The sequence below is a fragment of the Mesoplodon densirostris genome, chromosome 1 (genome assembly GCF_025265405.1).
Source record: "Mesoplodon densirostris isolate mMesDen1 chromosome 1, mMesDen1 primary haplotype, whole genome shotgun sequence".
Classification (NCBI taxonomy): Eukaryota; Metazoa; Chordata; class Mammalia; order Artiodactyla; family Ziphiidae; genus Mesoplodon; species Mesoplodon densirostris.
Window position 1 is genome coordinate 75,001,491 of NC_082661.1, and position 25,734 is coordinate 75,027,224.

The 25,734-nt window shown below is 39.4% G+C and overlaps 1 protein-coding gene across 4 annotated transcripts in view; it reads right to left on the reverse strand.

Moving 5' to 3' along the window:
• The window catches only part of PAPSS1 (3'-phosphoadenosine 5'-phosphosulfate synthase 1), a 109,443-nt gene that overhangs the window by 35,937 nt on the left and 47,772 nt on the right, over window positions 1-25,734 (reverse strand). For all 4 annotated transcript variants that reach the window (XM_060104579.1, XM_060104607.1, XM_060104597.1 and 1 more), the window contains 4 exons: window positions 18,878-18,991; window positions 16,330-16,441; window positions 13,525-13,730; window positions 10,296-10,431 (listed from right to left, as the gene is read on the reverse strand). In XM_060104579.1, the coding sequence (XP_059960562.1) occupies window positions 10,296-10,431; window positions 13,525-13,730; window positions 16,330-16,441; window positions 18,878-18,991 (568 nt within the window). The remainder of the gene's footprint in view (window positions 1-10,295; window positions 10,432-13,524; window positions 13,731-16,329; window positions 16,442-18,877; window positions 18,992-25,734) is intronic.

Below are 25,734 nucleotides of genomic sequence, written 5' to 3' on the forward strand. Positions count from 1 at the left end.
CCTGGGAGCGTAAACAGAGCAAATAAGTAAATAGATTTGAGTAGAATGGCAGCCAGGATTCTCACTGTAGGAGAGGAGGCAAAAATACCAAAAAGAAGAAAGGCTAGAAAAGACCACGTGGTATTGGATTAGGGTTGAAAATAGCAGCGTGACCTCATGGTTTTCAGCTACATAGACAGATATATACAGGAACAGATATAAATGTGTGTGAGTGTATGTGCTTATGCACATTTCTTGGTTCTGTCCGCTGAAAGGTTCTACGAGCAATGACTACCCAGTGGCAATGAGCAAAACTAAAGCCCAAATTTTACATTCTAAATACTATTCCTCACTTAAACCAGGGTTCCTTGGCAAAATGGCCAATTCTAGGGCTAGGGCACGGAAAGTACAACATGAGCTGGAACGTCTTTTGTGTCATAAGGAAAGGAAGTGCTCAGAGAATAATGAGGACTTGTCAAAAGGATCCAGCAACCAGTCTGACATGGTCCCAAAGGCCAACCTAGGACAAGCTAAATATCAAGTAAATAATAATATTAATGGATTGTAAACCACTGAGTAAATCGGAATCTGTAAATCCAGAAACAAAATAAATGAAAAAACCAATGGAGGAGAAGGGGAAACTCTTACAGTAGAAAGTCAACTAATAAACGTAGATGGAATGATGGAATTAGAAAAATCACCATTTGGCAGCATTTGCAGCATGCTAAAACTAGCAGATAAAAGTTTGATGACAAGGGGGTATTTATTGAGTCTCAAAATCTCTCCCCCAAAATACCTGTTAGTACATACAAAATAATTTGTTAACTTTACAGCACAAAAACCTGGTAAACATGATCTTAAATGATAAAAGTTAACTTTAAAAAAGTTAACCTCATCTGTAATAGGACAAATCAAAATTGTGAGCCACCAAATACAATGTGCCAAGAATTCAGCATTGTTTCCTGCAGGATTCCTGACAAAAATGTGTAACTGGAACCTAATCATGAGGAAACAGCAGATAAACCCAAACTGAGAGACAGTCAAGAAAGTAAACGACATGACTATTCAAAAATGCCAAAGTTGTAAAAGACACAACAAAGACTAAGCGACTGTTCCAAATGAAGTAGACTAAAGAGACATGACTTACACCCTGAACCAGGAAGGAAAGGTGGCAAAGAGAAGATTTTAGTTGTCATTGCTGGTTTTGTGATAAAAGACATTATTGGGACAGTGGCATGATGTGAGTGAAGTGCACAGATTAGACAGTATTATATCAATGGTATTTTCCTGAGTTTGATGAGCATACTGAGGTGAGGTAGGAGACTGTCCTTATCTTCAGGAAATACATATGGAAATAACTAAGGAGTAATGAGGCATCATGTCTGCAACTTTCAAAGAAAGTGAGAATGAGAAAGCAAAGAAATATAACGTTAATTATGGAAACTGGGTGAAGAATATATAGGAGTTCTTGGTACTATTCTTGTAATTTTTCTGTAAATTTAAAATTATTTCAAAATAAAAAGTTAAAAAACAAAGTAAAAAATTATGACAGGAGACATATGAACTGGTTATAACATGTAGATTTTATTTAGATCCTGATTCAAACAAACTATAAAAAAAAGAAATGTGACTACTATGAAATTATTAGAAATATAAACACTGACTAGATATTTGATAGTATTAAGAAACTATTGATATTATCATTATTTAGGTGCAATAGTGACATCATGGTTGTATTTCTTAAAGTCCTTACCTTTAAGAAATACTTTCTGAAATATTTAGATGGTAATGACATGGGGTTTGAGATTTGCTTCAGAATAATATGCAGGGATGCAGTGGGGTAGGTAGGAGTACAGGTGAAACAAGAGTAGCCAAGAGTTGGTACCACTGAATTTGGGTTAGAGGTATATAGGGATTGATTCACACTATTGTATCTACTTACAAATTAAGTAGCGTATGTTTAAAATTTTCCCTAATAATTTTTAAAAGAGAAGATACATGTAGAAGCAGCACTGCTTTGGAACATGATATTTACGGGTTCAAATTACAGGTCTAACAATTTTTAACCATGGACTGTCGTCTTTAAGGACTTAATTTCACTTTTGACACCTCCGTAGTGGGGATGATACTAAGGTTACTGTTATGAAGATAAAATAATATAAAGTACCCAGCACGGTGAGATGTACAGTGCAGTCACTTAAAAATCTAAGTTCCTTAAGACAATTCATTCTTCAAAAAAACCCCAAAAAACACCACATCTAAAAGTTCCTGGCAGGAAATTGAACCCACTGTTCTACTGGTGACTCAAGGTCTACTCTAGTATGAACTAACACTCCAGTGAGTGTTTCCAAGATGAGGGTGCATTAGCTCTGTGCTGAAATATGCAGCCTTCGCCTTCCTTAATCAGGAACAGGTGCCTAACTGTGAATAGGACCCCTGGGTAATACATCTCAGGTGTATGATGACTACATTCCTAGACTCCAATCAGGTCAAATCTGATTTTGTAAAATTGCCATTTAGCAAGATTATTTATATGAACAGCATGTGCAAAAGGAAACATAAATAAATTCTGTCTCAAATATACGTATTTTACAGATTCTAAAAATTCATCTACCTAGGTTTCCTTTCCGAAAAGAATTAATCTAGCTCCACACGGGACATTTAACAGATAAAGTTAAGATGAATGACTTATTAAAAGTTTACATTAGCAGCATATAAAGGATTTTGCTGCCAAAATTTCTTCCAGGTAGAATTATTTCCTTATTATCAGTTCCATTCAGAAATCCAATGATTATTTGCTCTGTCTGCCCATTTTTTCTTGCCAATATTACCAGGTTTTTCCTAAACTTCCAGCCTTTTCAATCCCTTGTTAACTATTTATCAATGAATTACACAAATGGCTTTAACTGCCTGTAGCTCCAGACTGCATTTTCATCCCTACCATCTGGTTTCCCCACTAGAGAACTTATGTGGATGAACAATGGAATGGAAGCACCTGATCCACTGGAAGCTTACACTCCCAAGGTATTGCCCCAAATAACATAACCCAGTATGCATCACCATTATATTTTCCTCCAACAATTTTCCATCAAGGATGGAAAAAGAATAATGGGCCACTATGGACCTGGGGCCACTGATACTTAGAGCAACTTTCAGTAATTCTTCACATTCTCATCCCCATTTTCTAAAAGACAAGTGAATTCCCCGTTGTCACACCAAAACTGGTAGAAAATACTTGCCTTTTCGCTTACAACTCTTTATGGATTAGTTTAAGACTGCTTTACCTAAGATCAGGGTTTCAACCGTGTCTGAAAATGGGACATTATCTTCAAAATGACTGGAATTTAATATTAACATTTATGATTTCCATTCCTTTCTAGCCTTCTGCCCCCATTCCTGGGAAAGGACCAGGAATTCCATACTTGTGATTTATAGAAGTTACACTGTGAAGCTGCTGATGCCGTGCACAAGAACAAACTTTTCCTTCAAGAGCTAGAGTGAATATTTTAAGTTTTGCAGGCTATGGGGCTTCTGCTGCAACGACTCAACCCTGTCGAGCAGTGCAAAAACAGCCACAGACGATGCATAAGTGACTGTGGATATTTCCCAGTAAAACTTTATTTACAAGAACTGGCAGCGGGCCAGATTTGGTGTGCAGGCTGTGGTTTACCAACCTCTGAAAGACAAATGAAATTCGGGTGATGGAAGTAAGAGCACTGCAACCAAGACGCCTGGTGTGAGCAGAAGTGTGGAGGCAGGAAAGCAGATGTGTCTGAGGACACAGAATCATCCATCTTGTCAAAGATGGATACAAAGCCTAGCACGTGATATCACACAGAATTTTGAATGATAGGTTAGGAAGGATACTGTGTTCCAAACAGAGGTTGTGAGTTAATCAGTAATGTTGCCCAGAAAATTAGGCTAGTAGACTGTGCAGGACTGAGGTGGGGGAGGGTCAGTGGGTGGAGTGGGGAGACAGCAAAATCAGAAGACTGTAGCGCAGAAACGTGCTCCCATATTTTCCATATAAAATAAACCATCCACCAACTCTTCCATTCTCCCCACTGACTCAATCTATTTCTCCCCCAGGATACAGACAGGCTCGTCTGACCAATCACAACCTACACACTGGGAATGGGGTCACAACGGCAGAGACTGGCGCTGCCCGCTCCCTCAAACCCCTCCCCAGCGCTGAGGTCACTGAGCAGCGCTCTATGTGTTACTGACTCACAGATCTACGTCATCTGACCGAAACTCCCCTAAGCTCCAGACCGTCTCTCCACCTGCCTCTTAGCACTCCACGGGCACCTCAAATCCCCTCCTGCCAGCCTCCCTGCATGCCTCTGGCCCTCCTCCATGCCCTCTGAGAGCAGGCACAACTACCCACTGCAGAGTCTTAGACTCTGGAGGACCACTGCCATCCTCCACATGCAGTGCATCGCTCTGTTCCCTAAACCTCACTAAACCCTGCTTTCTTCACTCCCCGTGCCCACATCAGCCCTTCATCCCTGCTTCACAAGACAACTGGTCTCCCCCCGCAACCCCATCTAGCCTCCATCCAGCAGCCAAAGCAGGCAGCGGGGCAGGGAAGAAAGGAGTTGGGACAGGATGAAAATTCTGTTTTAGATACACTGTCCTGGGGGAACAGTGGAACTGGTCCTGCCCCCAGGAGCTTACAATCTAGTCAGAGGAGGAGAAGCAAACATTCACTAATCAGAGAATAAATCCATGTTAGAAGGAATATACTTCCTTCAACTCCAAGAGGACATGATTAGATCTTTGTTTTCAGAAGGTAAGTCTGGTGACAATGTGAAGGATAAAGTGATGGAAGAAAAGAACGGGAATGGAGTCACTCCTTCAACTAATTCCTTCCTGCTCTGCCACACAGTGAGTATGAAACCCCTGCCAAATCCAAAAGGTACTTTCCTGTTTTAAAGTCCTGACCTCTCTGCTGCCTCTGACATTAAAAAAAAATTAAAAAAAAAAAGCTATACCACTGTCTTCACAGCCTCAAGGCCTGCTAACCATGGCACCAACCTTTTCTAGTTCATCTGCCTCTTTATGCTTTTTCTTTAGTAAAAACCATGAAACACTGAAGAAAATTTGGAGGGGAAAAACCACCCCAAATGCACTATCTTAAAATAACTGTTTTGGGGTTTTTGAATAGTCTCCTAGTTTTTCTCCTTATGCACACGTTTTTACACAGATGTGATCAAATGTGTATGACATTTTATATTCTGCTTGGCCCATTTTGGTCTAGTCACCTGTTTCTGACATCCTGCAGTCCTCTCAGAGCCACAGAGTTCATTGCTGGGTCCTACGAAATTCTCAGAGCCAGAGTTCATTGCTGGGTCCTACGAAATTCTCAGAGCCACAGAGTTCATTGCTGGGTCCTACGAAATTCTTTCTTTACGTACTCATTCAGGAAACTTACCCCTTCGCCTGGATTCAATTACCATGTGCATACAGATGGCTTCTGTTAGCTGCATCCCTAAGTCCTGACCTTCCAACTCATCAGTTACAGAGACTTATTACTAAAAACGTTTCAATAGATGCTGCTCATTACCACCCCGCCCCTCAATTCCTTCACCTTCACTTACTACCCTCACATCTCAAGTCAAAAGCAGGTCCAGCTTCTAAAACCTGCACCTTCTCCTATACCTCATGTCTAAGTAAAAGAAGAGCCCCATACTACAGTTTCTCTCCCTCTCCTCCGGATTCGACACCATCCAGTCCAGGAGCCAACACACCATGTTAACAAGTACGGTCTGATCCCTTTCCCTCCAGCAGACGGAAGGGGAAGAAGACAGTGAAGAAGGTTCTTCTCGGGATGTGCTGATTTCTGACAGGGGAAGGAATGGCAACCGTGAGTGTTTTCGAAGGTGGTGGGAGGAGGCTGGGCCCTGACCCCCAGAATACGTACAGGACATGGGCTGCCTAACCTAGTGCCACGGCCACGGAACCCTGATGTGGCACAGTACAGACACCTAGGCTGGACCCCTGTGCTGCACTTTCTCAGCGAGGGGTCCGGGGACAACTGCAGCTCCCCAGCAGGGCAGCTGTGAGCAACGAATGAGCTGGTCAGCAGGGGAGCGCTGCTAACTCCTTCCCCCAGATTTCTCAGACCTGCGCTTCACTGCCCAGCCCACAGGCAGAGCCCCGGCCTGCATCCCAACCACTAGACCCAGAATTACAACATCTGCCTGCTGTCTTCCTTTCAACTTCTCTGAAAACTGGCCTGCATACAGCAGTAATTAATAAGTCTTCTCTTGCAGTCCTACGCAAGCTCTATTATCTACCACTTTACCCCAAAGCTCTAAGTACAGGCATTTCTGATTTTCCCCAAATCAGTATAATAGCTGAACAAGAGAGTCCTGACAATCGCTCTAGTGTTGCTGGGAGGCAGGCTGGGGTGCACGCATGCTATGTTTTCGTGGGAGTTTTTTGAAGAGAGCTGGAAATGAGAAAGAGTTTGATCCCCCTCCTCCCTCGGGACTGTCATTTCTTGTATTTAAACTGCTCATGAGGGGGGAAAAATCAACAAGACAGGGCTAGGCTACTTGACTAAATATGAATAGACTAGAATTTTTCATCAACAGGCACTCTCATACCCCAAAGTACGGCAGCAAGTTGTTTTTCTTTCTCAGGACTAGAAATGCTTTCAAATTAAAGTGAAAAATAATGTTGGATATAAAGCTTTTTTGCCAGCTGGACTCTGTACTGTCTGTTCTCCATTCCCCTTCCTGTCCAGTCCTGTCTCGTGCCTGTGCGCGTGTGCGCGTGTGCACGTGTGCATGTTTGGGGGTGGGAGTGCTGTACTCCTGCCTCCGTACGGGAGACATCAGTAGGCAACCAGAGAACGGAGGACAGAAGTCTCGCCCCAGTAGCATCCCGCTTCAGTGCTGTGATCACAGCGGGGTCTATACCCCGGACAACTAGCTCCTGCTCGGCAGCCCCTTGCCACAGCTCCAGCTCCTCTTACCCCACTTCAGAAACAATGCTGCCTTCCGACGCCCTGCAGGAATGGTCATACTACCCCAAATTGCCAGTCCCCGGATGCCTCACCATTCCTTGGTGGCTCCCTTAGCCCTGACCGCCCATCTTTAAATACTCACGTTGTTAGATAATGTTCACAGCTTCATCTGAGTGTGCCTTGACCTGACTGACAAGAGGCTCCATCACCCAATCTCAGATTACAGCATCTCCAGCCCACTGCCACGTATGGGCAAGAAAGCCCAGAGCCTTCAGAGGCAAACTATCTGCTTCCACCTCAGCTTTCTCAGGCATCTGTTGTTCCCAACTTTGCCTAATATATCCATCTACTGTCTCTATCCATTCATTTAAAATACAGTCTGTGGTTCAACAACTTGACAAAGCTTTCTCAGATTTATTCAACACTGTGCTACCACATACTAGCTTGAAAGAAATTATGTCAGCGTTTCCCTTTGTAACCCAGCAGGACACCAGTACTCTGTGTGTAATAAACACTAACTGGCTCTTACTTGGCTTAAGTGAAATTCAGTCTTTCTTTCCAGGATAGTGGTCAATCATCGGTGGTTCAAAGAACTTGCCATCTGGAACCGTGTCACCTTGCAATCACTGACATGGGTATTAAAGACCTCTCAATCCTTCCAGCTACAGAATGGTCTAGAAACAGCAAAACTGATCATATCAATGTGCACAGGACAACAACCCACACAGGGTAATCAAAGATTACCTAATATTCCCTAAGATGAGGGAAGAAGAAGGAGGGAGAGGTAAGAAAAGAAACCCTAAGTAAAAGAAAAAAAAATATTCCCTGTTTTCTCTCCCTTGAACTATGATTTGTACACAAGAGTAGATGACTTGTTATTGGCTTCCAGAAAGAGTGAATAAGAACTATAAAGGGACCTCCTCAGTCTGTTGCTTATTTGCCTTAGTCTAAAATGGAAAAGTAAACAAAATAACAATCCATCATCTTTTTTGCTGGATTCAAGGCTAATAACCAGCTCTCAGCTACTTTAAACAAAGCTGCAATCACTCATTATGCAACAAATCCTCTAAATGATTTAAAATGTTTGGTACACAAGGAAGAATGTAAAACAGATGTAATATAAAGTCTTGGATTATGAATGATAATTTCTTGATAAGACCCCTCAACAGTGCTAAAAATTTATTTAGTAACACGAATTCCAGATATAAATTATTTTGAAAACAAATTAAAGTAAGCAGGGAGGTCTCAGCAAGTCCTCAGCGAAACATGTTCCTGTTCACCAGAAAAAAAGAGAGAAGTCTACACATATTAAACTATCAGATGCTTCTGGATGCAAATAAACGAAGACCCAACTAGAAGTGTCTTATACAACTCAAACACGCATTAGGTCTTTGAATAACAAATCTGGATACAGAGGACCCAAGGGCTGGATCAGAAACTCAAACAGTATAAGATTCTTATGGATTCTCATGGTACAAAATGGCTACCAGAGCTCCAAACATTGTACCCTTACATGACAGCATCCAAAGCAGGAGGAAGAGGAAGGATGGGAAAGGATAACTTTTTGTCCTAAGCCAGTTTCTTTTCAGGAAGGAAAACCTTTCCCAGAAGCCCCACTTGCTTACATCTCAAAGGTCAAAACTGACTTACACATGGACCTTTAGGTCACACACTGACAAAAGAGAATGCGGCACCATCACTGACTTATAGCAGTCATGATGCAGTTCATGATACAGTCCTCTATGACTGGGCCCAAAACGTGTTAGCAAGAAAGAAGAGAACAAGCTGCTGTATAAGCAAGCACTGAGTGTAATATTCGGAGAAATTCCTGCACAAGTAGTTTAAGCCAAATATGTGCTTCAAATTCAGAGGAGAGGAATAAAATTCAGAAGGAGGAATGGGGTACCACACTATCAAATACCGTAAGGGGGCCAAGCAAAAAATGTGCATGAACGAGGCAGGCTGGTGGGGACTGTGGAGCTCTGAAGAGTGTGTGTCCATCTCGGGCCCCCAGTTCTTGATCACTTTCACATCACTTCAAATATCAGCTAATTACAATACAGCTTAAGAAAAAACAGATATTCTTCCTTTTCCCTTTACTTGTATACCCTTTACTTACTGGTAAAAACTAGCTTCCAACCCACATAACAGAAATAATGACACCTTAACCTCTTACTGTGTGCCAGGTACTATTACGGTGCCTAACCATCTTAGTTCATTTCACTTTTTAAAAATAAAATCCTATGTGTCAGGTACCATCACTGTCCTCATTTGTACAACTAGGGAACTGAGCCTTAAGAGAGGAAACCCCTTTCCCCACAACCACATAATTTCTAAGTGGTAAAGTAGGGGGCAGTGTGCACACAGGACTCTGAATGACTACCAAGGATCTGAGAGGTCACAGAACCTAAACACAACTGATGAAATGGGAGCTCTTGCCCAGATTCTGGAGTCACTTGGGAAGGCGGGCTTCTGGTTAATAAATACGGCTGAGTGGCCACGTAGTTCTTTAAAAGGCATCCATATCCACCTGACTTTTCTCAGCCATATCTCCTCAATTTGTACACAGAAGATATTTTAAAAAGCAGCACCAATGCTTAGTGTTTAACCATTTCCGTAGTGGGTGAGAATTCACTAGCAGCATGATTGTAGGAGGTTTCAAATTCTTCAGACCTTAAAAAAACAGCCTCCTATAATCTACAGCGAATGCTGTGGCAGGCACCCGGAATTTGCAAGTGTGGGTGCACCAGTGTAAACACATCATTTACCTACTTCTGTGTAAAATATCTGCTAATCACAGATGTCTAATATAAAAATCCCTGTCCTGGGACACTTTCTAAGACAGTATTATAAAGAACAGTTTCTACAAACTCTCTATATTTACTGCTCCATTCTGTCCTAATCCAGAAATCTGAAATCATTATTAACCTACTCTACAACAACTTTTCCTGTTATTTGTTGACTGTCTCTCTCTTCTACACCATAAACTCCTGTCTTATTTATTTATGAATCCTCAGCACTTGGTACTCTGGCATATAAAGATGCAAAACAAACACTTGCTGAATGAATAGCAAATGTGATATTGTTGTTCTATTATTTTCTGCAGTGGTACATTCCACTCCAATAAGACATTCTGCGATATAAAGCACATTGATATGAGTGAACTACACAGGTTGATTCAGATTGACTACCTTTCCTTACATATTCCATTGCTAACTAAATTTATCTTTACTCCTCATTCTGTCTTACATTTTAGCAAGCATTGGAAAAAATCTTCAAGAACCTCCCCATCAAGCAGAAACTCCAAGTAATCCCATGTTAGATAATTAGGTCCATGTCTTACCTGCATTCATATCTTTAAACTTCTGCTTTAGCTCAGTAGGAGTAAAACGGTACTGATCAAGACCATCATTCCAATAAATTCGGTCCAAGACTTGAAGATCTCCTCCAATCAGCCAATCTCCTTGTTCCATAACCATCTAATGGCAAGAGAAAGAAAATAATTTTTTTTAACAGGAACCAATATCAAAATAAGTAAGAACATTTCTCTCATACAAGCTACATATACCTGTAAACTACTCTCTTCTTAAGGTCAATGGTAAATCTGTTTGGTTTATCAACTGAACTGGCATTAGAGATGCTGTAGAATTAGAATATATTTTATAATTTTGCAAAGGATTTGTGACGCAGCTATTATATTTGCATATGAAACGCAAACAAAATCAAAATGAATAATTAGTTTTTTAAGTAACCAAAACATTCTTTTCATTGCTGTTATATGTTGATTAACAGAAAAGTGTGTAAGCCTGGGTCACCCTGCCCTCTTGTGTTCTCCAATCCTAAACTTTTGAGCAATATAAGTAATGATGATGGAGCTGAACACAAATTCATGCCTTCCAATCTCCACACCACCTCAAATTTCTTTCGGCTCCACTCGTGTCCTTTCTCTGCGTCTGAGAGAAGATATACCCTCTAGGACCCATCCATTTTTGCAATGCAGCTCAAGCTCTTCCCCCACGGCTTCAACTTACCTGCTAACAATGCACCTCAACTGCGTAGTCACTTCCTGCCTGCTCTCCCACACTAGTAGGTCTCTACCCATCCACCAAACCACTCATTCAACGGATATTCATGAGGACTGGTATGTGTAAGGGCCTGTGCTAGGCACTGGGAAATACAGCAGAAAATGAGAGAGAAAGATCTTACTCCAATGGAACTTATATTTTAGTGGGCGAGACAGAGGAGAAACCAGAGAAATATCAGCTAGTGATAAACGTTGCAGAGAAAACAAACAGGGCACTGGAACACAGTGCCCAGGGAGTAGAGTGAATGGCATTTAAGAGAAAGGAGTTAGTAACTGCCTCTCTGAGGAAGGTGACATTTAACCTGAGAGGATGAAAAGGAACTCGTCACAGAGGTAAAGTAGTTCATGCAGAGGGACACCAAGTGCAAAGTCCTGGCGCAGAAACACGTTTCTGTCTTTGAGGAACAGAAAGAAAGCTAATGTGGCTAGAAGGTCAGAAAGGCCAAAGCAAGGAGAGGGGCAGCGGTAGTGGAAGAGATTGTGGAAGAAGGCCAGGGCCGGATCCCACAGCGCCTCACAGGTTTTATTCTGATTACAATGAGCAGCCACTGGAGAGTTTTAAAGGGGGCAGTGGTATGTTCAGATCTATATTTTTAAAAGACTCACTCTGGCTGCACTAGGAGAATGGATTTCAATGGGTATGACAGGAAGCAGGACTCCAGCCAGGAGACCGGGAGGGCATGGCTGGTACCGGGGGGCATGGGGCTGGAAGAGGGACACCCTGCTCTAGACCAGCCGGCTGGCTTCTTAAATCATCACGTCGTTTGTGACCCTGTCAAATCTGCCTGCCACCTCTCTGTTCCTAGGAAGGCAGAGCAGCATAGGGGAAAGAGCACAGAAGACCTAAGACAGACTCTAATCCTGACACCTCACAGGTACCTCTGCAGCTCTGGGCAAGTTGAACCCACTCTAAGACTCCTCAGAATAAAGAAAATAACCTTGTCTGCTTCTAAGGGTCACTATAAGGACTGAAAAGCAGAAACGTGGTTGAAAAGCATAAATACATGTAAATTGTTATTATGACTGAACAAAATTTTAACACCTTGGAGTAGAAACTGAAGCCCAAGGTCCTCTCTCCCACTGGACCAACTCTCTCTCAAACGCATGGAGTCTTCACTCCCCCTGCCCCAGAAACCTGGGAAGCTGTTTCTTACAGCTCTCTCCTATCCAACTGCTACTGGTTCCTCAAGGCTGCACACCAAGTACTAACTAACATAAGAAGTCTTATAGACTGCTCTAAATAAAAGTGGCACACAATATAAACAGCATTCACGTATGTTCAGTGATTAAAAAATGTCTCCTCCAATGAATTCATACAAGAAGTACTCTCTAGTGGTAGGGATTACATAGTACGTGAAGCTCTACATAAACCAATAATGACTTTCTGCTAAGGATTATGGAAGATGGCTTTAAAGCCCAAGGTCTTGGATTCAAATCAGACCCTCATCCCAACCATAAGCTGCATTTGGCCAAGAACATATATCCCCCATAAAGTCTCAATTTCTCCATGTGTAAGATGGAAATACCACCCATCCTAAAGGTCTGCTATGTGGTTCAAAAAATTTACATAAGCATGGTTTGTAAACTATGTTATTTGTTATTAATAACTGTAGAATTTTAATGCTGAAGGAATGTCTGACACCGTTAGTTCAACCTCATTTTATAAAACAATATATTTGCCTGTTTTTTAAGTTTATCACTTTTTTGTCCTACATAAGACAATGAAATGAAATTTAACACACTTCCATGATCTAAACAGAAGTTATATAAAGTTTCTAGGTAAAGCTACTAAAATTTCACTTAGTTTCTTTCTTTTTTTTTTTTCGGCTGCACCATGCAGCCTGCAGGATCTTAGTTCCCCGACCAGGGGTCCAATCAGGGCCCTGGCAGTGAAAGCGCTGAGTCTAACTACTGGACTGCCAGGGAACTCCTTCGCTTAGTTTCTTTAAAAGTTCAAAGTCTACTTTAAAACAAATGACAGAAATGTGACTTCAGTGATAATGTTTCACATACAATACATAAAATACATGAAGCCCTTTGGGGAGACCAATTAAAAATTTCACTGCTTTCATACCAGAAACACAATGTTCAATTAAAAGCCCACATTGGATAAAATCACCCAGCGTGGGCTCCCATAGCACCCTGCCATCACATCCTACCTGTAAGTACAAGATCAATGTCTGCGCCCACCACCAGACAGCATGCTCCAAGCATATAAAGATTGCCCCTGCCGTGCACATCAGCCCTATATACCCAGCATTAGCACCTAGCTCAGTGCCTGGTGTAGAGTAGATGTTTAAAAAATATTTGCTGAATATTTATGTGGAACAAACAACAAAACCATATGCTCATCACACTAAGTTCCAGCCTTGATTCTGCAAAATATTAACAGTTCCAATGGCATAATTGATATACAGGTAATGCCTCACATTTCAGCACAAACATTACTGGCAAATCAAGATAAAATGCAGCAAGGTTTACTCAGGACCTTGATGTAGGGGTGGTTCTTGCATGTTGTTCCCCACTGCCTGGCACAGCGCTCCTCCTTCCTGTGCTCAAAAAACTCTGGATTGCGAAGAATAGCCACGCGGCGGCCCTCGTACATCAGAGCAAAAGCCGTGCAGCCGTCCAGCCTCTCTTTATCTTCCTGAGTAGCTGTCAGAACTATCGGTACTGACAAGTTAATGACACCCCCTGCAGGGCACAAAAGAACATAAAGCACACAGCTTGCATTACTCAGCGGGCCTCACATCTACCTTTCACACTTCAGTAGACACTCTTCAAATAATAAAAGATTTATTGCTCCAGTGACAGTGTTTCCACTGGTACCTGGCACAGAAAAGCAGGGAGAGAACAAGCAACAAACCCAGAGTTGAAAACAAAACAAAACAGCAAAAATTAAGAACCTCAATAATGTGTGCAGCAATACTCCTCACAACCACTCATGAAACTGTCTTTAGGGGTAAGAATCACAGAAGTTTAAGAAACTGTTGAGTAAGGAAGAATCAGTTGGTTAAGCCTAACATCACCAAAAATATATGAGTAAGACAAAGAATTATGCTTCAGGGCCTTTACAGGAAAAATATTATAACTGATACTGCTGACAACTACATTTTGAGTGGCAAGTTGGTTAAGTAACTTGAGTATACTTGGTATACCTGGATATCCTTGAGAGAGGAAGATGAAAACACTCAAAAAGTTTTTTGTTTTTTATTTTTTAATAAGAATGGAACTGATGCCAGCTATCACTGGTCAAGAGATAAAGGTAGTAAATAATCTGGCTCCATTTAAACCAAAATATGTTGCCAGGGCTTCCCTGGTGGCGCAGTGGTTGAGAGTCCGCCTGCCGATGCAGGGGACACGGGTTCGTGCCCCGGTCCGGGAAGATCCCACATGCCGCGAAGCGGCTGGGTCCGTGAGCCATGGCCGCTGAGCCTGTGCGTCCGGAGCCTGTGCTCCGCAATGGGAGAGACCACAACGGTGAGAGGCCCGCGTACCGCCAAAAAAAAAAAAAAAAAAAATGTTGCCAGTGAGACCAAAGGCACACTCTCAGTTCCCAACCTTTCAAGCTCTGAAAGTGTTTTTTTCTTTCCTATCCGTCATGTGCAAGTTAGAAAAATAAAATACACCCTCAAATTCATATGTGGATATTATTTACATATCAAAGAGAAACCACACTTTTTGGGAAATCATGGCATGCCTTCTTTGGGCAAAAGACGTCAACAAAATCAATGATAACAGTTTGGCTGTTTTAAAATTACCACCGTAAGGTGGAGTTCAAAATGGAAAATTAATAGGTAGATTTACACCACACCCAAGACTAAGTCATTACTAAGGAGGCAGTCCACAAAGACTTTACCATTATTTCCAAGGAAGAAAATCAAGAAGTAAAATTTAATTCTTCTGTTAAAGGTTCTTGAGAACAATGAGTAGGAATTACATTTTCTAGTATCTATTTTACTCCCCAGTCAAAAGGAGTTATAACACAGAAGAACGTGGTGGCAACTTTGCAGGGTTCTATGACTTTTTTTAAAAATTGAAGTATTATAGTTGACGTACAATATTATGTTAGTTTCAGATGTACAGCATAGTGATTCAACATTTAAACATATTAAGAAATGATCACCATAAGTCTAGTAACCATCTGTCACCATACAAAATTATTACCATATTATTCCTTATGCCGTATATGATATACTTGTGACTTATTTATTTTATAACTGGAAGTTTATACACCTCTTAATTCCCTTCACCTATTTAGCCTACCCCCACCCCCTTCTGGCAACCACCAGTTTGTTCCCTGTATCTACAAGTCTGTTTTTGTTTTGTTTGTTTTTTTGTTTTGTTTTTTAAATTCCACATATAAGTGAAATCATATGATATCTATCTTTCTCTGTTTGACTTATTTCACTTAGCATAATACCCTTCAGGTCCATCCATGTTGCAGCAAATGGCAAAAGTTCATTGTTTTTTATGGCTGCATAGTATTCCATTGTATACACACACACACACACACACACACACACACACATATACACACACCACATCTTCTTTATCCATTCACCTATTGATGGGCACTTAGGTAGCTTCCAAATCTTGGCAATTGTAAATAATGCTGCAATGAACATATGGGAACATATATCTTTTCTAGTTCGTGTTTTTGTTTTCTTCACGTAAGTACCCAGAAGTGGAATTGCTGGATCATATGGCATAGTTCTTTAACATTTAGCAATATTTTCTTTATTGTAGTAAATTAATCTTACCAACAGTATACAAAGTTTAAGGTAGCTGGAATGTAATTTCAATACCCTAATATTTCTTTGGCAATTTTTTTTTTTTTAGTGTTTTAAAAGAGTAGGAAGAACCATCCTTTTAACCACCTATTTCAGGACCCCTTAACTTGGGACTCCCTGATTCCTTGTTAGAACACCTGGCTTAAGCAAGCATGGGCTTCAGCACAGCACAATTAGTAAGTATGTACACTTCCTGGGGAGAGGCTTTTTACCGTGATCAGGTGGATATGGCATAGGGAAACTGTATTTGTTTTTTAAATCCATTTTCAGCCCTAATCCCCAGGTTGTCCTTCTCCCCCTGCAATAAGTCACAATCAAGAAAACTAAAAATGGAAAGATCTCATGATACATTTAAAATATTCAGTACTGATATAATTTAGTCTTTAAGTGCTATCTCCATTAAGATATTACCAGTACTCTCTATAAATAGTGACGAATCCCTGCAACTGTGTGCTTTCTTTTCCATACTCAATGTACTTGAATATTTTAAAATGTCTTACCATCCAGAAGACAATCGAAATGAAGACACTGCAAGTACTCCCTCTCTCTCATAAAGCCATTCAGCGGGGTTGCCCAACCTTCTGCCAAAACCTGCACCCACTGCATATCCACCTAGTAAATGAGACAGTAAAGAAAAATGCTCTATTTCATGTACTTATGAACAAAAGTATTAATGGCTTTTTGCAGTTTAATTTTGAAAGCAATGGAAACGAACTTCTCAAGAATGTTTATAGATTTTACAAATCTAATCAACAATAAGGGCACTAGGAAAGTATGTATTTTTCTTAATAAATTTGAATAACATTAGGCTTCCCAACATTTCTAGTAAGAATAGCATCTCCTAAACCAGTGGTCCTCAAACTTTAATATGTATTAAGAAACCTCTGGAAGGCTTGTTAAATGAAGACTGCTCCACCCCCCAGTTTCTGATTTAGCTGGTTTGCTGTGGCATAAGGATTTGTATTTTTAACAGGTGCCCAGAAAATGCTAACAATGATGGTCTGGAAACTACACTCTGACAACCACTGTCCTGAACTAAAACAAACTTTAGATAAAAATATTTACCAAAAAAAATCCCTCACCAATGACAGAGTACCCTTCATTTTACAAACACTATATTATTTCTTGAACTTTAAGATTTCTAGTGGATCCCATCAGAATATTAAAGAATTGATGAATTAACGCAAGCTGGATATGCTCATTTTTTAACTGTGTGTGTGTGTGCGTGTGTGTATATAAATATATATATATATATATATATATATATATATATATGGGTATACCTGGATATGAGAATTATATGAAAAAAGATAAAGCACCTGGCCAAGAGCTGTGCATTATGATGTGACTTACCATGTATTCCCAAAGTATTAGGTTGGCATGTTCCACTGAAAAATCAAATAATGGTAAAGCATTCCCTTCCTTCAATTCACAGGAAAAAATTATATTCGTGCACCAAATTGTTTCACTTTCAAGTTCTCCTCTTACTAATTTTTCCTAAACCTTTGACAATGGCCACTATTCTTCTCTATTGGAATCTAATTCTAGATGGTATCTATTATGGACTGAATGTTTATGTCCCCCAGAAAATATGAAGCCCTAACCCCCAATGTGAATGTATCTGAAGACAGGGCCCTGAAGGGGTGATAAAGAATAAATGAGGTCATAAGGGTGGGTCCCAACCCAATAGGTCTGGTGCCCTCATAAGAGAAAGAGACACCAGAGCTCCCACACACACCCTGTGAGGATAAGGTAAGAAGGCGTCTGACAGCAAGTCAGTAAGGGAGCCTCACCAGGAAACGAACCAGCCAGCACCTGCATCTTGGACTTTCTAACTTACTGAACTATGGGAAAATACATTTCTGTTGTTTAAGCCATCCAGGGTATGGTATTTGTTATGGCAGCCTAGCATACATTATATGATGTAACCTAATTTTTTAAATTAATTACTTTGCATACTGCTGTGCAAAGAACAAACTACCATATTGAAAAAAAGATCACATTTAGAAAAAGCAGCTGTTTTTCTGGGTTATAGAGTCTAACTGACCTGGATTCATATGCAATCATTCTCAGTTTCGTTCTCTCTCTCTCTCCCCTTCCCTCCTCCCTGTCCTGTCCGTGTGTGTGTGTGTGTGTGTGTGTGTGTGTGTGTTCGTTCATTTGATGCACAGTCTGTCAGTGACAAAATCTGTTGTTCCTTTGCAAAGTCAGCTTTGAGTGGCTCTGCTCTCCAACTCTCCCTCTCTCTGCTCCCCTGCTGCTTAGCTTCTGGTCAGAAACCCAATCACACAAATCACCTAGATAATGTACTCCTATCAGGAATTTGAGTAAGTCTTTGAAGAGTCTTCCTCCGACCTCAGAAGGGTTGGGGGTTTATTTTTCTTTCTCCTTACTTGCACATTTGGCACCTCCCTGGGTGTCCAGGATTTTAACTATATTAAAAGAAAGGCTGAGAAATTCTAGTCCTGGTCCACGTTCTTATGCCTAAATCTCTCCATTTTTAAAGTATATCTGAATGACACAATTTAAAATTCTCTAAGATTTGAAAGTGATAAATTATAGCTGCCACTGTCATATCTAGTTTAACTAAGCAGTTTTTTATTGGGAAAAACACCTAATGCTATTATTAGAGCTAAGATACACAACAGAATTATTCTTCACAATATAAGAAAGGGAAAGTCAGGGTTTTGACAAGGGATTAGGAAACATGTTTAAAGGAAAAAAATGTTCATTTAAATTATTTAATAATTAAAGGTTTTTAATCTTTTAGAACCCATTCCTTTTGATAAGCCTAAAGATCTTACATAATCTTTGTTCTTTGATATTTCATAATAAATAAATATTATGACTAAAATGAAATCAAAGCCATGGTAATTTGGAAATATGGTTTTACAAATTAAACATATTTCCCATCCCTGGGAACTGTGATATACACAACTACCACTATCACCCACACCCTCAAACACAAAAATAAAATCACAAATTCTATAGACTAACAACTATACATAAGGTTAAATCACTCAGTAGGAAAAGGAACAAAGCACTCACTTTATTAATTTTCAATGCTGGTAATGTTTCTGCATCTGTTTTTGCCAAATGAAGTTTATTTTCTGGCACATACAGTTCTTTCACTTCATAAGAGGCATCCACAGGTACAATATCCTATACGTACACAAAAGTACAGTTAAATGTTTGATTCAACAATTTAGCTTTCTCCAAAGGGCATCTTAATGAAGAAAATGAACATTTCAAAATGAGACTTAAAAAACGAAGTGTAAGAGAGGGATTTAATGCTGTACCTCCCAATCAATTTTCCTAGTGACAGCTGGTCTACTTGCAAGCAGGTAACATCCCACATGCAAGACTTCATTAATTGTAATCTCCCACTATCTAGCGAGACAGAAATTCCTGGAATGTGCCATATAAGTCAAGATCATGCAACTGCAAAGAAGAGGTGACCTCAAGTAAGGGGTAATGATAAAAATAATTTGGAAACAAAGAAATAAACAAAAAAAAGCACTCTAAACATAATCATTATTTTCATTATAAAACCATTTCATTCCAGCTTCCACATGCATCTTTGTCACCACCGTCACGAAAGCCACCTTCTTAGTCATGTAACACACTATTCCAGAGCACGTCAGCTCTACTCCCACCACTGCAGTTTGAGAAACAGCACTCTCTGATGTCTTAACGAAATGTAGTCCGGAAATTTTAACCAAACTTCCTAGTATTCATTTATATCACACTGCACAGCATGCAGGATCTTAGTTCCCTGACCAGGAATCAAAGCGGCGCCCCCTGCAGTGGAAGAGCAGAGTATTTTTTTTTTTTTTAACATCTTTATTGGAGTATAATTGCTTTACAATGGTGTGTTAGTTTCTGCTTTATAACAAAGTGAATCAGCTATACATATGAAGGGCAGAGTCTTAACCACTGGACCACCAGGGAAATCCTACTAAATGTGTTTAATTACTTTAAAATTTTCCAGTCAAATCAATCAAGTAATCTCTATAAGCATACAAAACTGGCACTGATTAAGGGTTTTCCATATGTATCCAAGCAATAATTTCTTACGCAAAATAAATTAACTCTCAAGAGAATGAGAAGACAAGCCACAGACTGAGACAAAATATCTGGAAAAGGCATATCTGAAAAAGGACTGTTACCCAAAATATACAAAGAACTCTTAAAACTCAACAGTAAGAAAAGAACCCTATTAGAAAATGGGCCAGAGACCTGAACAGACAACTCACAAAAAGGATATACAGATGACAAATAAGTATATGAAACGATACTCTACATCATATATCATCAAGGAAATGCAATTTAAAACAACGAGATACCACTATTAGAATATACTTATTAGAATGACCAAAATCCAAAACACTGACCACATCAAATGCTGACAAGGATGCGGAGCAACAGGAACTCTCATTCACTGGTGGTGTGAATGCAAAATGGTACAGCTGCTTTAGAAGACAATCTGGTGATTTCTTACAAAGCTAAACATACTCTCACCAAATAATCCAGCCATCATGCTCCTTGGTATTTACCCAAATGAGGTGAAAACTTACATCCACCTGCACACAGATGTTTACAGCAGCCTTACTCATAATTGCCAAAACTTGAAAACAACCAAGAAGTCCTTTAGTAGATGAATGGATAAACTGTGGTACATCCAGACAATGGAATATTAATTATTCAGCACTAAGAAGAAATGAGCTATCAAGCCATGAAAAGACATGGAGAAAACTTAAATGCAGACTACTAAGTAAAAGAAGCCCATCTGAAAAGGCTACATATTGTATGATTTCAACTATGTGACATTCTGAAAAGGCAAAACTATGGAGACAGTAAAAACATTGGTGGTTGCCCAGGGTTACAGGGGAGGGGAGAAGGGATGAATAGGAAGAACACAGGGGATTTTCTAGGGCAGTGCAACTATCCTCTATGATACTACAATGGTGTATAAATGTCATTACACATTTGTCAAAACCCATAGAAGGTTCAACACTAATGTAAACTATGAACTATGGATGATAACAATGTGTCAATGTAGGTTCATCCATTATAACAAAGGTACCACTCTGGTGAGGGATACTGGTAGCAGGATAAGCTGTGTGTAGCAGGGAGTGGAGCCATGGGAGTTCATTCTCTATACTTTCCACTCAAGTTTTGCTGTGAACCTGAAACTGCTCTAAAAAATAAAACCCATTTTAAAAAATGCATAACAACAGAAAAAGTAATTCAAAATGAATATTAATGGTAGAACCAGGTGTTTAAGGACAATACCTACTACTTTTAGAAAGAAAAAGTTTGGGAAGAAACTTCAACTTACATTTGGACTTTGATTAATATCTTCAGTAGTGGAAAAAAGCAGAGTCAGATATGTGTCTCAAAGCTGGACGATCTCATGAAAGCCTGAGTGCTACCACTCAAGCAGTCCGTATGGGTTCTGAGAATCTAGAAAGAATTATTCTACTACATTTTTCTGATGTTCTGTTCCCTCAAAGATAGAGCTGCACTGGCTAAATCATGTACCAGAATCAAGCTCCTCCTACCAGTAAATTCAAGGCCTCTGATCTTTCTCATGAAAAACCCAAGAATGAATAAGAAGAGTAAAGATGAAGGAAAAAAGAAAGAAATAATAAAATTAAAAGACATAAATAATGAAGCACTGCTTACTACCATACCACGTTCAGCTAGGTCTCTGGAGGCCCTTTGTCCTTTGAGCATCCCACTACTCACGGGAAAGTACAAAGTGTGTGTTAAGCACAAACTCTGCACAGCACAGGGCACTTCATAAACCTTCCAGACCGCCTTCTGCAATTAAGCCTGCAGTAGGTACCCACAGCAGAAGGCTATTTATTGTATTTACTAATGGTAAACACTACATGAGTGCATCAAAGAATAATGATGAAGGAAGAGAGACAGCTTCCACTGGCTGCCTCAATTTTCTCTTTGTAGATGTAAATACTGTACAACCTTGTAAAGACTCTTTTTTAAATCTACAAAGAGAAATAGCTTAAGGTAGTCCATTCTGTACCTCCTAACTCCAGGAATTATCTTTAATACATTTATTTTAAATTATAAAACAGCAATAAAGAGAATGTGGAAAGGAGAAAAACCCATCACCCTATACATGGCTATTATTATCATTTCTGTATATTCCCCTCCAAGCGTTTTTCACTCATGGGCATTACAGGGCAACTGGTAGCTTCAGCATTTTACAAAGGCTATTACTCCATCAACCAGAAAACAAAAATTCAGAATCAACTTTTCCCAGAACAGTATGATGTGCATTAAGTGAACTGCACACACTCCCTATATGTTCAATTAGCTTCTTGGACATGTAAAGCTCTGAAAGGTACCTTGAGGAACACACATTTTTGTAAAATAAAGAATTTAAGTCTTCCACACTAGGAACAAATGCTAAATTAAATTACACAAAAAGTCAGGCATTCATTAGGGCTTTTGTGAGAAAGAGTATGGTAAAGTTTCACAAGTGTAAAATTTCACACTTGAAATTAAATATCTGCATTAATCACAAAACATTAGAGACACAACATTTTCAAAACCAAAAAGAGCTACAAGAAAGCAACACAGGTCTATAGGTCAGTTATTTCTGATTTTTGTACTTAAGACCTGAGTTCAGATTCTAACAGTGCAACCTTGAGCAGGTTATCTAACATTTCTCACCTTCTCTCTGTCTCAGCTGTTTAACAACACTGCCACCAAAAAGTTTGTGTGTGTGTGTGTGTGTGTGTGTGTGTGTGTGTAGTTACAGGGCTGCTGTGACAAATGACTTAAAGTATGTAAACTGCGGGGCTCACATTTACTGGATGCTAACAACAATACCAGCAATGTTCTAAGGGTTTCACGTGAATTAATTCATTTAATTTTCATGCAATCCTACCTATGAAAGTAGAAGAAACTATTGCTATCCTCCTTTTACAGATGAGGAAATTAAGGCTCAGGAGAGGTTAATAACTTGCCCCAAACCCCTGTTGTACCGTGTTCCAATGTGCTTACCACACAAATAAATACTCAATAAATAGTTATAGTGTGCTTGCTACATGCCAGGAACTGTTCTAAGCACTCTACATTTATTAATAGAATCCTCAGTACAATTCTGAGACAGGTACTATTTTTATTTCCCATTTCACAGATGAGAGAATTGAAGCCAGAGAAATCAGGTTATTTTTTCCAAGGTCGTACAGTTAATTGATAAGTGTTGGAACTGGGATTCCAACTCAGGTCCCAACACTATGCTCCTCCAAATAAAAAAACAAATTTTTAAAAATAAAAATTAAAAGAAAAACCTTTACTGTTTTTCCCATAAAACTAAGTTATAAAACATTTTGCCACATAAATTGTTCTTAGTTTACTTTCATGATTTTATTAAACATTTACAATTCCCAGTGTTTCTGGTCAGTGTGTGATCTTTCTGTGTTAATAAAGTCCTAGACAAAAAGTAAAGATATTCAACATTTCAGTTACATCTAAACATTTCTATTAATAACAAGTGAACGATTTTCAACCAACTTTCTCAAACTCCATCACTGTGAATAAATTGAAAACCTCCACTTCCACCACTTGAGACCCCTTAGAACTTTGAAAACCAGAATCACAGTCTGGGAATAAATGACACAGGAACTCCAGGGAAGAGAAGAATTTCACAGATACAAACAACTCTACATAAAGCTTTCTTTGCCATCTCTGAAGCCTATATTATTTTGTAAGGATGAGATGCCTTTTTTGTGATGGTGTTGACTACTCTCCCCCACACCCTATATACCACTAATAGCTGTCAACAGTCTTGGAGGGTCAGAGGAGCGCATCCAACAGACTAAATCTTTTCATCTCTGTTGGACGCAACAGGGCATTTTTAGCTGGTTTCCTAAGCCATCATCACTAGAGTCAGCTCACAAATACTAATGAATAGCAGCAGTGCACACTGCCCACTGTAATGCTCCCAGCACAAGGCTGGGTGTGTCTCCGCCTTGCCTCCACCCTGGAATCTCCCCTTCTGTAGAACGCCACGACACTGGAGTGTACACTCAGGTATGTGAATCTGCTCCCTCTGAAAAGACTCTGTTCAAAGTAAGAACTGAGAACCAACAAATGTTTCCTTCTATACATCATGTCTATTTCCTTCCAACCACACCCTAAGTTAAAAAACAAATGTACAGTTTGTGAGCAAATCCAGGAGAACTAGTTTGAACACGAAAGAGTGGTATCTATATTATAAAACCAACCAAATTATTTTTTTAATGTTCTGTACACTAATAATGCCTTAGCTTTAGTAATGCATGTTAGTAATGTGCTGCTTTGTATGCATGAACATAGAGGCTATAATCACTTTTTTTTTTTTAATTTTTATTGGCCATGCCACATGGCTTGCAGGATCTTTGTTCCCCAACCAGGGTTCAAACCCGTGCCCCCCTGCAGTGGAAGTGTGGAGTCCAAACAACTGGACTGCCAGGGAATTCCCCTATAATCACTTTCTTTTCAAAAAGGAGGGAAGTCGTTTGAGAAAATAATTTTAAATAACATAAAATTTTATTGTTTAATGTTTATTATTAAAATTATTTAAGTATAAAATTGTTTTCATTACAAGCATGTCACAAAATTCTTCCCTTTTCAAAATTCACACCCTGCAATTATTTTAAACTGAATTTTAACCTCACAACTTAGATATAAAATTCTTCTGATATCTAACCAAGGGCAAAATAAAGGTTCAAGAGGTTGCTACTGTTTTTCTCTTCTAAAAAGGTACATAAAGTGAGCACTTTTGGAATTAACACAAACATAGCAGGAGCCAACAGGAACATGGGACACATACTCAGAGGAAGCAAGTTCTCTGTGGATTGGACATGTAGAGAGAAGAGAACTATCAGGAAGACAAAAAGTTTTTAAAATGCAGACACAGCCAGTTCCTAGCACATTCTACTGACAAATAGTTTTCGTTTCCAAAACCACTACTGAACATCTAAAAGAGTCAAAACCACCTCAAAGTGAGACAAGAGATCTGGACATCAGAACATGAAGTCCCTGCCACATGAGCTACCCATTTTAGTTGGGATTCACTTGGATTCCCAGAGACACCGTCAGCTGTTAGAAAATAATGTGTTCTTCTGAAACCTGTACAAATAAAACCTTTTATTTAAGGAAATTTCCTTTAAAACAAAAATAGATCACAAGCCAGGTCAGGAACAAGTGTTCATGTACCTAACCCCTTACTTCCAGTTTTAAGAGCTCCATAGTCACCAAGTATTTAAGGGTAGAGAGGAAACAGGGGTGCTCCTAGGAATTCTCCTGAGTAGGGGGTCAGTAAACAAATTCACATGCTACCATTAATGAGGAAGGTCTAGAAATATTTTAAAATTTAATTTTAAAATGTAACATGGATACTCAAAATTTTTTCTTCTTTTTTTTTGCTTGACTGACTAAATACAATCTAAGACCTAACGTATGTTGTATCCATATCTTTGTTCAAAGAGAAAATTGTTTGTTTTTTCCTGGAAACTGGCCAGCAGAACAAACAACATTCACTACCTGAAAATAGTAGTTCTTGCCTTCTCTTTTTAATCTTCCTGAAGAACCGTGAACAAGTTAATAAACACAGTGACTTCACACTTTAAATTTTTCCTTTAAGTATTTTCTGAACTTTTTCTTGAGCCAAATCTCAACAGATTTGAACACTAGAGCTCAATGATATTTTTATGAAACTATTAAATTTCTATTATCTAAGCTACATGCATCCAAAGCATGAACACTAACGACATACTGGCATCACTTTAAAACTGAGCTGCAAAGTCTGGTTTTACATGCAGTATAAAACCCATTTCGAGCACTAAACCACCATTTCATAAGAAGACAAACCTTTAAATAATTTATAG